This window comes from Tubulanus polymorphus, chromosome 11, assembly GCF_964204645.1.
Source record: "Tubulanus polymorphus chromosome 11, tnTubPoly1.2, whole genome shotgun sequence".
Lineage (NCBI taxonomy): Eukaryota > Metazoa > Nemertea > Palaeonemertea > Tubulaniformes > Tubulanidae > Tubulanus > Tubulanus polymorphus.
The window spans coordinates 1889745-1902010 of NC_134035.1; the positions used below are offsets into that span (position 1 = coordinate 1889745).

Here is a 12266-nt window from a genome sequence, read left to right on the forward strand (position 1 = left end):
CATGAACATGTATAATATCGCTGTAAAGTTGGTTAGAGTTTTAACCAGTGGATAGTTGACATAGCGACGATTAAAAGTTCATTGTAAGTATGCTCTTTATCAGCCGGTTATCTTGAACCAACTTTTGAGCAATTGAACTATTGAACAGGGGCTGCAGTTGCTCAAAAGTTGGTTAGAGTTTAACAGTGGAAAGTTGACAATTAAAAGTTCATCGTTACTATAGTATTTATCCACCGGTTATCTTTAATCAAGTTTTGAGCAACTGGCTCCAGGCCGGTTTTATAGACCAACTCTAACTTTTCTGAGAGGTATTTTAAAAACAAGTTGCTTCGAAAAACGCATCCCAGGACCCGTTTCCACGGTTGTTGGTTAAGCTGAACCGATGTCGCACTTAGAACTGCGATGTTTAGAACTGACCCCTGGTCTATAAAACCGTGGTTTATCCCACTTAGAACTCGAATACCGCTCACCGTGCCACGTGAACAAACAAAACCTTTTTTATAAAAACACCTAAAAACAACCTCTCAAAGTATGTCAGGAATTTTATGGGCTCTTAAAAAGTTGGTCAAACTTCTTATCGGCTATAAGGCTCCGTCTGCCTCTATGGTGCTGATCTCACGTAGATAAAGTTCAAATTTCTATTAGTATTTATACGATGATGATGAAGAAAGAATTTGTTGATTCTGTGTATTGTTGATTACTCCTGATTGTGTCGTTTACTCGAGACGGGATTTTTACTACTTATTAGATTTTAATTTTTTTCTCAATTCGGAATTCGCGTACTCAAGCCGACGTACGCGTTGTATTGTAAAGAAATGTCATTCGCTTATTTAACGTAGATGGATTTGTAAATAGTACGTACAGATTTAGGTGTTTTTATTTCTAATATGGACAATTTTTTATTCCGATACTTATTTATTCGAGATACCGGTAATTTTCTGAATGTGTTTGAAATTTTCACGGAAACCATTTTAATTCGCTTTAAATCTGGTCGATTTCGATGATTTTTTTTTTTCAATTTGTAATTTTCCGTGTTTTTGGTGTTGGTTTGTATGACACGAATGCTGCTGGGTTTTAGTTCATAGATGTCGGTGTTTATTTCGTAAGGTGTTTTTTAGTACACAACTGATATGCACAACTAGTTATGGTTTGAACTATATTTGCTGGTATCAATCTGCAATCAGAGCCACCTCAGGGGCAGGTCCAGGGTCAATGGGTGTCCGAAATGTAGGGCCTGTTTCGACTAAGCATCAATTCATTGTTCACATACGCGATGATTTTTTAGATCTTCTAGAATTGGTTAAACAGCTAAGTGTTGCCACTACAGTATACTGACATTTTTTCAGTTGTTCAAGCTTAATTTCTTCGGAAAATATTAATTTTAGATATTTGAGGATGGACTTTTTAAGAGACCTCTCAGCATTTTAGGTCCGGACACCCCCTGGATCAGCTAATGCACCTCCTTCAGACGAAACATTCACTGATCATAGTTTGAAAGAGTGCTAATAAGATGTCTAATGTCTGGTGTTTTTATTTTATTTTAGATTAAAAATGTCGTGGGTTAAGTCCTGAACACATTTGAAGTCTGGACAATCAGTTTGTGAAATGTCTTATGTCTAATGTTAGTAGTTCATTTTCAACTAAAATTTTCTCAGTTGAAGTCCTGGGTCCAGTTCCACAGTTCCGTGTTAAGATTTAACTCTGAATTAACTCATTGGAAATGAACTAACTTCAACTCAGAGTTAACTCACCACTGTGAAACTGGGTCCTGAACACAATATGAAGTATGGACGATCACAAATTCTAAGAATGGTGATAAAATGTCGAATGTGAGAAGAGGTGCAGGTTACAGTATTGCAGTTTGATACCAGCGATATATCACTTGATTCGTAAGATTCATTAAGAATAACAATTTGAACGTTACTATTCAACGACGAATATCGAAACCCGGGTAAAAAATCATTCTGTCCATTTAGAACTGTGATATACATGTCTGATATAATATAGGCTTCTTCCCACTAACTCTTCATTTGCGCTTAGTACTTAAATAAATGAACGAAGCCTCTTACACCGTGTGAGTTAAACTGTGCTAGCTTAATGCACCCGCGAACAGAAATCACAAAATCCAACGCAAAATGAAAGTATTTTCTGCAATAACACAACCGATGCATGCTACAGAAATGAAACGCGTATTTTCTGGTTTCGAAAACTGGTTTCAGAATCCGTCGTTTGTTGAGATGAGTTAGTTGTATTCGAGAGAGAGAGATCATGTTTTAATGTTTCAAAATATTTCTACCGTTTGTGTGTTATTGTGAGTGTTTTTGTTTTTCCGAAAGTTTTCCACGCGATGCAAAAATAATAATAATGGAACCATTAATGATATTGTTGTTGTCGTTGAAGACTATTTTTCATGTACTATTTGTATTCGAGAAAAGAATACATTGAAAACTGTAAATACCTCTACTTGAAATATGACTTGTTGATATTGATTTTACTGCATCGAGGTGCACGATTTTATGCAATGTTTTATGTACTCTGGCTTCCATTACGAGACCCTTGGCTTCGTATTGTCCGTCTTTTAGCTACTTACCTTCGTTAATAGTGGGTCGATTTTGATGAAACTTCCGTACAACATTAGCAAGGGGGTCTAGTCGTGCTGTGCAACGAATGGGCCCAGTGCACCACCTAACAGCAGAACTAGCCACTCAAAATTAAAAGTTGTCTCGACAAAATATGGCTTTGGTTTTTTGGCTATTCACTGATCAAAAATGCCCATGAACGTGTCACAAAAGACCTTCATAATAATTCCTTAGCCCCCGAGTTCCAATAAGCTCCAAAAAGACAAGAACTACTATTTTGCTTTATACATGTACAATGGTTTTTTATTTCATATTTTAATAGACGTTATAACGACCTTGCCCATGTCAATCGGTATATTTTATTCATACAGCACAATAAGAGATATCTGTTATGGAATGAGAGTATTTTGCTAAGTTTTTATCGAAATGTAGGAATCGACCTATTTGAACCAAGTTTTGTAAGCCATTTATCGAGGCAAACTCAACTACCTGTTATATCTATCTATTCTCTTAAAATCTAAAATACATCATGTACGGCACCGATAAATACGAGGAAATAAACCTCGACAAACCATTCACTTTTCACAAAGTATTTTCTAAATCTAATCTGGCTCATTCATAACATCCTCGCTTGCCAGGATTTGATTGCCTCCCACCAGCACAAACCCTGGATGCCAACACACCCTTCATTGGTCTATTACACGCTTCGGCGGAAGGCAATCGAGCCCTGGCAAGCGATTTCACATATACGTAATGTTATCTATTTTGTATATTTTTGATTCATCTTTCAATATAATAACAGCGAGGAATCCACAATGACTAGTTTGATTTAAAATGTAACAATTTTCTAGCACACAACGTATTGCCTTAGTTGTTGTAGTTACACACACTAAATATTCAAATACACTTTCACTACAGAACCAAAATCCAAACCCTCGAAAAAAAAAAACTCAAAACGAATTCTATTTTATCCAATATATAGTAATGCTTCATAGGCGTCTTCAAAGGGATTTTGCAAGTGTTTCAGATTATCTTGCTCAGCAGGGAGAAACCATTTTGTATAGATGTCCGAAACCTAACCAGGTCATTTTGCTTTGTTAGCATCAAACACAAATTCAGTCTTGTTCTCGCCCTAATAATCTTTGAATTTAATTGGGCCTTTCTATATGTTTATATGACTCAGTGCATTCGCATTGGACAGACTTATACAGAGATGGTTCTTCTAGTTGTAAGTAGAATTTATTCACGTATAAATCAAACAGATTCTGCATAAACTCACCCTCCGCAGCGACGCCTTTGTAGCTTACTTTAGTTTGAATCTTATCAATTTTAGGCATAAAAACCCGGCGCAAATAAGCATAAGAAAATAATGATATTTTCACGTGTTCTGAACATTGTCAACGTTTTCTACTACATGTTGTACAGTAAACCTCGCCTATCTTAAAATTAAAATAGGCAAAATTGGTCCCAGGTAAAAGAATCCCGAGTTCAAGCTGGGAACTTACGCAAGGATAACTGATTTTCCCACGTATATTTACGCCGGGCTTCAATACACTAAACACAGCACTAGACAATTAAACCTAGACCTGACTTTATTCAACAATACATCATATATCTATCTATCTATATATATATACAGTTGTCTATACATGATGAATATTTGTTTGTACAGTATTTTAAATCTGACCGATCTAACAGTACACGTACGTACACACACACACACACACACGTGTGCAGGAAGGGAATCAATAATTTAAACCTAACTATACTTTAACCGTCGATTCTAACATGTCGATATTTAACTTATAATATACGTAGGGATAGTATTCGCCTTGATGTAAATTCAATCCCGGAATGTCCATACCCGGCTGAAAAAAAACAAACGCAAACGAGAAGGATATTATTAATCGTCAGTTTTGTTGGTGAAATGCCAGGTTTAATTCATGAATTACAGAAAACTTCTTATAAACTTTTCTTTCTTTCAGTGCTGACTAATTAATACTCTATCGTGCTGGAGATAATTTGAAAATTTTGAAAAATTTCACCCTAGTGTGTTGAATAATGGGCATACTGCTACAGTGTGTCATACACCGCACTGCAGTGTAGACGCACTGAAAGGGTTAATGGGACCATACATAAGTATGTATGCATCCATTGGGCTTTTTGAAATTTTTTTAAAAAGAAAGCACTTTATAAGGGCCTTACTGCAAAATATGCACTTTTATCCACTTAGGAGAGTTGTCGCTACGATAGAAGTGGCTTACCTCGTGTCGGCCTAAATTAGCTGTGTCGAGGTGGGCGTAATGTGAATTCAATACTTCGCGCAGTTTTTTGATCGATTTTCGATGAGGTCGCAACAACACGGCTTGGAAATTCACCGGTAAACCGTACCTACAAAACAACAACAACGCGTTCATTATTCCTGTCAGAATTAGATCGACTCTGAAGGAATTCGGAGATAATTCTACGTACCTCAGAACAGATTCTACGAATACCCTTAACGCTTTAACGTGGATCCAGGCTGTGAAAGCCTCGCTGAAATTCACTTTCAACCAACGCACCAATGGACCCTACAATTATAACATAGCATCCTACGTACAGCAGGGTGGTGCTACTGACCTGGAGAAAACTAGGGGATGCAGAAAAATCGGGGAAAATTTGGATTGGAATTGGAAATTGGAATTTTGATTATTTCGTTATCATTAAATCATCATAATGAATAAATTGTAAAATATTAATCCAAGACATTTCATCAATCACCGGATGCAAATTCACTCGGGGAATTTGTAAATGGGGTGAAACAGTGTCCACCCTTGTCTAAGCCTTAAAATACTGGAATGGAAATATTTTCACGTCTGTTCGACCGACTTTGAATGGAATGCTTCAGTTATGACTATTACTAGAGCTCAACAGTAAATTGAATCAGTAGATTGAAAATTTAAACTTACAAATTGTTTCTTTTTGTCAGTAGCCAGTTTGGTGAGTTCAGTTTTGCCGGCGGCGAGCTCGGTTTCATTGTATACAAAATCTCTGACAATAAATCTACAATATAATCATAATAATAGCATTGACATTGCATTAACCGTGTAACATACATTTAGTAAAATATAACTCTAACTCTGCGTTTTCCACGAGAGCTTTCAGAGAGGGATGACCACCGCTGTCATATTTACAGCAACCTCTTATTGAAAATCAGAGCCACCCCTATCGAAAACTGCCGCCCATAATGTCACTGTTCTATCAGTACTGATTATTGCTTTGTCCAGTATAGTAAACCTCGCCTTACACAGACATGGCCAACTCGGACTTTGGGACTAATTCGGACAAAAACGTTATCGTTTTCCTGACTTGCTAACATATTTTCCTATCCTACCTCAGACCAATTTTGCCAGTCCCAGTTTGTTCAAGTTAACCGAGGCTTACTATAGTAAATAACTGTGACGGATAACAGCAAAAAATAAGCTAAACTTTCAATATTTAGGAGGAGACCGAAACCCCTGACCAAAAGCTTTGTATGATGTACTTTAGTATCAGGCGCCGGCAATGTTACTCATGATAAACAATGAATGCAGCCCTTCTGAAAACCAGCCTATGGAGAACACTGTGAACTGTGTTTATCATCAATCGATGACTTACTTGTTCTCTCTGCATTTATGTTTATATTCGTCGACAGCTCGTTTGAATAAACTCACGGTGAACAAACCGTGTTCATTGTCTTCGTATAACATCCTGAAAAATCAGATAATAAAACCGATCGAAGGTGACTTTAAACTCCACCCACTTTCGCCTTAAAAATCTCTCTAAAAGACACCGACCTGCTCGATCTGGGAACGACCATGTCAGTCAGTTCTTCGTACGTCGACGCCCATTCTTTATACATCACCCTGGAAAATCAGAAATTAATAGTTCATCTCTAAATCATGGGAGTTTCCGAAACGAACTCCACGGAATAATCAAAGACGCACTTCGGAATAACGACGAGTAACGTCTCGAGATATTCGGATTCCATCACGAAATCTTCTTTCTTCACCAGATCACCGATATTCCTCGTCAGAAGACTTCCGCTATAAATAACAATGATTATAGATATGAAAACAATGTCAGAATCAGTGCCAAATCTTCAAACATTAAATTCAGTATCATTGGATGTAAAGGAGGGATGCGGGTGAGTGGTTAGAGCGCTCGACTCCGGGATACCAGGTCGTGGGTTCAAACCACGTACATTACCATACTGTATCCCCGGGTAAGACTCTTGTAGTCATTGCGTTTTTTCTACACTGGAGACAAAATAGGTACCTGACAAATCACTCCTGAGCGCAGAGTAGAGTTTCTCTGATGTCACTTTTCCCCAGGGGGATACATGGGTAAAGTTTAAGGTATAATCATACCAGTTGATAGAAGCATATCTGTAAAGTGCTCATGAACAGCCCCGTTATTATTAGTATGATCATATATTTACGTTTGTTTTCGCTCTAGGGACATCAAGTTGCCTTTCAGGTTGTTGTACGCAGTCGCTTTCACTTTCAAATCGGAATCTATTTGACCTACTTGCTGTAAAATATAAAATACCATTCAATTCCATTGAGTTCAAGAATATCAATATACTAACCGACCGAACCTCGCGAAGCGCAATTACTCACCTTGCTAACTATGTCACATATATTCTGCAGCGATTGTTTCACCGGATATTTGGCCATATCCCACTGAAACCTGGTGATGTACGTGCCCAAATCCACTGAAATATCAACAACATAACGTTAACATAAAGTTTAAATTTCTTGTTTACCAAATTCAACAGTACTTGGTTCCATTTAACTCTATTTCAATGCTTTATTCTCCAGAGTCAAATATAATCAGGGTGGCCACTTCTAGTTCATTTTCAATGATTAATGGCTGAGTCAAACTCTTCTTACGACGACGATGATATCGAAATACTTACTTCCATTCGCGAGAAGGTTCTCCTGCAGTTTGTCGCGTTGCTCCTCTAAAACCTCAGCGAGATATTGCGCCACTTTGTGAGCGATCATTTCGCAATACGCGTCTAGTTTACCCAGATCATCGGAGAGTCCGACCAGTACGTCTAATGTACCAACCTATAGATATTAAAAAACAATCAGTCAATATTTGTGAACCTGATCCATTCACTCACCATACAGGTGAGAGATAATTCCTTAGAATACATGCCTGATTTCCCCAAAATTCCCTGATCAAATCCATAGATATCCTTAACAGTGGCTACTTAATATCAGGAGTTTCCTTATGCCACTCTCATCACCAAAAAATTCAAATTTTACGATTTTCAACAAAAGTCAGGATTCCCTGACTTTCACAGCAAGCAAAAGATAATTAGGAATTCCCTGATTTTCGACATCTTTAAGAATCCGGTGAGCACTGGGTAACTCTGAAGTTATCTTGACCCCTCTCTAGCCCATCAATTGCTGTGCAGTATCTGGTCCGAAGGATTCCCTCTGAATCTAATCTACACCTAACGTTTTATGTGACAGTAACAAAATTGTTCTAATTAACTAATCTAGACCTAAGCCAAGCGCGGTAGGATGCATACTATACCTTTAAGTCTGGAATATGGAACTTCCAGTTGACAGAGAGATTATTTTGTTTGGTCGTTATTCGTACCAAATTCTCCCATGTTTGCTGGCAGGTTTTTTCTCCTGGCGAAGAAATCAGCCAAAACTCTGTCATCCTAAAAAACAGATCAGGCAAAAAGTTTGAAATAAATTCCATTAAAGAAGGGGAAAGTAGGTGGGCGCTACAGGCGAGTTTCGAGGGCACAGTATACAAATCTGGTGGCGAGCTCATTTTAATAGTTTCAGATATGTAGTTATTTCCTGGAATAAACCTGCCGCGAATCAGATCACCATAGTTAAGTAGGCCTTCTTGGCAAAAAATTGTTCGATCAAGTCTACCGTTTTTTTTTTGACAGTCATTTTTGTCAACGGTTTTAGGTATAAATTTACATAGAATTCAACATATCATAAGTACTAAATAATCTATTTACCTGAATGTATACGATGTGTCGATTGGAGGCCCGAAAATCTCAACAGATGACGTCGATTTCTTGAAAAGATCAGTGAAAAACTCGATTATTCTAAAATTTATGAAATTATGACATTCGCCATTTTGTACTCACGTGACACGGGCTGACGACGAGCTATTTACCGACAGAATCCGTTCCGATCAATCCTAAACTAGGTAGCAGCACCGTACAGTCCTCTGGTGTAATTTCTCCCACCTGCGGGCTCGAGATTGTCCGTAAGGGTCGCATAAGTAATTTTCACATTTGAGTAAATATTCCATCAGTTAATAGAAATTATATGGTTCAGTAACGGGGAAATTCCGCTAAGAGAACGTACGGCGGTTATCTCACGGGGAAATTATCTAAAGCATATTATTTATCCAGCAAATTTTTATTGTGCCGTAACGACTATATTTAAACATTATTGAATTTTAGGAGCAAATAGTAGGCTTATCATTAGCTTGTTCGATATCAGGATTTTACTTTATAGATAAAGTTTACTAGTTTCGTATTCAATAACCAAAGGCAATCTTTTTCTAAAAATCATTTCTCCCTGGGGTGTGAAAGATTGTGATCGCCATCAGTTGCTTGATTGGCCGGTCTTGTTGTTTTCAATAACCGTCTTACATTGCGATAAAAAAAGGAATGAAAACCTCAATTTTGTTCTGAAATTCACATCTATTTATTTCTTACTCAATTGATAAGTCAATCCGTCTTGATTTTCGCTTTTTTATTTGTGCACCTTTTAATTCGAACGCAGATACTCGATGTTAGAATGACGCATACCGCCGTTAACAGCACTCCTAATACGACAATATCAACCATCAATATTTCAAACATAGACAATTCATCTTGCGAAAATTCGAATTGTTTCGGGCCGTATTTCACGATCTGTTCTATAACGTGTACGATTCGATTTACCGGTTCGACTAGAAAATCTTTGCGTATTTTCGAAGCCGTTTCGATGTTTTGTTCGTAAGATTTATCGCCCAGGACGCTTCTGATTTTATTGACAATATCGTAAACGGCTCCCGGTCGTCGAATATCGACGGTTAGGCCGAATTTTTTATGATGTAGACGCTGGCAGTTGTACGGTTGGTCGCCGGTTATCGGGTTTCCTATCATCGGTACCCCGTGGTACAGTGCCTCGTACATACCGTTATTGCCGCAGTGTGTTACGAAAAGCTTTACGTTAGGATGCCCCAATAGATCGTTCTGTCCGATCCACGTATCGTTGTATACGTTTTCCGACAATCTAACCAACGACGCCGACATGTCGACCTTCCAAACGAACGATAGCTCCTTCATTCGTACGAAAACGGCCGCGAAATCTCTCGCCAGATTCTCCGGTAAACGGTCGATTTTCGTACCGAACGACACGAGCACGACGCCCCGTTCGGCGGCCTCGACGAATCGGCGCAGACGGTCGGGTAACGGTCGCGCCGGTCGAGGCGTCAGTCCCCCAATCCAGAAAACATTCGGCGTGCGAATGCGTTTCGCGTCTAAAAGTCCATCGGCCTCGATAAACCAAACCTTGGTCACTCTACGCGCTATATCCATCGATTCTCGATCGTAAAACAACCACGAAAATATCTGAATCATGAAGTATTCGGATAGATTCTTTATCCGTTCGCGAAAATTCCACCGGTCGCTGCCGCCTGACATGAAAGTTTTAGTAATCGATGGCAGACGCGTAACTGGCGGCATCCAGGGCCAGGTCTGAACGGAGGTCAGACCGGCCACGGGCGCGCCCAGTTTTTCGGCAATTTTGTACAGGCATAACGACGGCCCGAACGAATCTAACAAAATCGCGTCGAAGCGAATGGCTTCCAATCGTTTCAACAACGAATCGCCGCTCGCTTCTAAATCTCTGCATTGCGGTGAACTGACCTCTCGGAATAGTTTAACCTCCTCATCAGTACCGGCGAAATTGACGTAATTCTCGACCGTTTTTCTTCTCAAATACGTATCGTTAAACGGATTATTACAACTCGATTCGTATCGGATGAAAGTGGTGACCGAATCGCGTATAATGCTCGGTATAGGAACGGCTGTTTCTGGTAATACCATATACACGCTGTGACCACGTCGAGTTAACTCTGCAGCTATAGGCTCCATTTCTATTATATGACTGTACCATAGCGACGGTAGCAAGAGAATCTTACCGCTTCCATCGCCGTGAAGAGCGTGGCCGTATCGCGATACTATAGACACGCTGAGTATTACCCAAACTGGTAAAGCTAATTTGAGAAACATTTTCTTTGCGCAATCTAGCCAACTACAAATACCTAGAAAACGGAACAATGAACAGATTATGATCCTAGATGACGTATAGAATAGTTTAGCTTTTTTAAAAGAATACCTGCCAATTCAATATCTTAAAACTATTAAAGAAAAGATACAATTCAGATATTATCCGTAAAATGTCCGGTTTGTGATTCCAAATTACCTTTGTAGCCAATTGATTCCTACGTTCATACGATTCAATTAGCGTTAACCGCAATATATCTACGCACAATTATATATACAACTTGTGTATAATGTTTCTTACTTATAGATATTTCAGTTACTGTGTTTTAATGATAATGAACTGAGTTGTTGTTGAAATTGACAATGTTCAAGTACGTCCGTATATCATACGCCCGTATAAATGTACCAAAATAATGACCCGATCTGCCGACCTTTTATCAAAAACGTTATCGCAATTCGTGCGCACTTAATTTACTTCAAACGAATAAAAACTACTTTTGATTTTGTTTTATATTATGTTACGCGCAGACGTAGGTCCGGAAGAGGTCTTCACCTGGTTTTTTGTTTCTTTTGTGAACATCAATGAATCATATGGAGAAATTGCAGCTACAACAAACGTTGATAAACGAACGTAACATAGATTTATTTTTTTAACGTTTCCGGATTTTTACTAAACCGCATTGGCAGAGAAACGATTGTAATCTCTGTAATTAGTAGATTTAGTTCAAATCGCTGACAATTCCCTCGTTAACCTCGACGCGTGGACCTCGCCTTCATCAACTGCACCAGGACTGTCAACGTGTGCCGTGAAAAGTTCCCTAAACACGCGTTACATTTGAAACTCTTACAATTCTACAACAGACCATGTACCATGAAACGATTTAGAGTCCACGAACGGACACATCTTCAATAGACGACAATATGAACTTCATCGCGATACCGTCCTGCTGCCACCTGAACAGCAACCCACCAGCTACTTCAGTCTACCTAAACCGAAAGTGGGAACAATAAATTTACATATTATCAATTGTGGGCTCATTTATCGACTTCAGGAATCGAGCAGTATACCTCAGTCTCTATCGTACCAGTCATATATATTCTAAACGGTATTCGCATCCCCGACTTATATACACAATTCGCTAACGCGGCGATACGAGAAATCTCCGGCTTGAAACGGCTCGTAAAAAACCGGGCGCAGATTTCCTCGAATTCAACGCGAATTGTTTATCTAACTTTTCAGCCGCTACTGTGTTGGCTAATTAAGATGAAAAAATAACATTGATCGAATTTTTGGCGCTTATCATCTGGGTGATAAGACGGCTAATGAAATCATGTCGTGCGCGCGCGCGGCGCTACTATACACACACCACACACACTAACACTGTTCTAAAACAAGGACGATC

General features: G+C 38.8%; 2 protein-coding genes across 2 annotated transcripts; both read right to left on the bottom strand.

Annotated features, from left to right (window-relative positions):
• Positions 1 to 2865: 2865 nt before the first annotated feature.
• LOC141912520 (V-type proton ATPase subunit C 1-A-like) lies at positions 2866 to 8723 on the bottom strand. Its single transcript, XM_074803770.1, has 12 exons — positions 8596 to 8723; positions 8148 to 8280; positions 7519 to 7672; positions 7220 to 7314; positions 7039 to 7130; positions 6545 to 6643; positions 6395 to 6463; positions 6216 to 6308; positions 5528 to 5621; positions 5052 to 5149; positions 4844 to 4970; positions 2866 to 4447 (listed from the first exon to the last, which is right to left on the bottom strand). Exons 2-12 carry the CDS (start codon positions 8277 to 8279, stop codon positions 4343 to 4345), a joined length of 1158 nt encoding a protein of 385 aa, XP_074659871.1. The 5' UTR covers position 8280; positions 8596 to 8723; the 3' UTR covers positions 2866 to 4342.
• Positions 8724 to 9284: 561 nt separating this feature from the next.
• Positions 9285 to 11186, bottom strand: LOC141912519 (UDP-glucuronosyltransferase 2B15-like). The gene is made up of 2 exons (XM_074803769.1): positions 11063 to 11186; positions 9285 to 10901 (listed from the first exon to the last, which is right to left on the bottom strand). The coding sequence occupies exon 2, from the start codon at positions 10867 to 10869 to the stop codon at positions 9319 to 9321; it is 1551 nt and encodes a 516-aa protein (XP_074659870.1). The 5' UTR covers positions 10870 to 10901; positions 11063 to 11186; the 3' UTR covers positions 9285 to 9318.
• Positions 11187 to 12266: the final 1080 nt, after the last annotated feature.

What these genes read in the sequence shown, in the direction of transcription:
- LOC141912519 (XM_074803769.1), bottom strand. Translation starts at nt 10,869, where the DNA reads ATGTTTCTCAAATTAGCTTTACCAGTTTGGGTAATACTCAGCGTGTCT.
- LOC141912520 (XM_074803770.1), bottom strand. Translation starts at nt 8,279, where the DNA reads ATGACAGAGTTTTGGCTGATTTCTTCGCCAGGAGAAAAAACCTGCCAG. An exon ending in TTACTCGTCGTTATTCCGAA is followed by an intron (nt 6,464 to 6,544) that starts GTGCGTCTTTGA and finishes CTGATTTTCCAG; the next exon opens with GGTGATGTATAAAGAATGGG. An exon ending in CTAATTTAGGCCGACACGAG is followed by an intron (nt 4,448 to 4,843) that starts GTAAGCCACTTC and finishes GTTTTTTTTCAG; the next exon opens with CCGGGTATGGACATTCCGGG.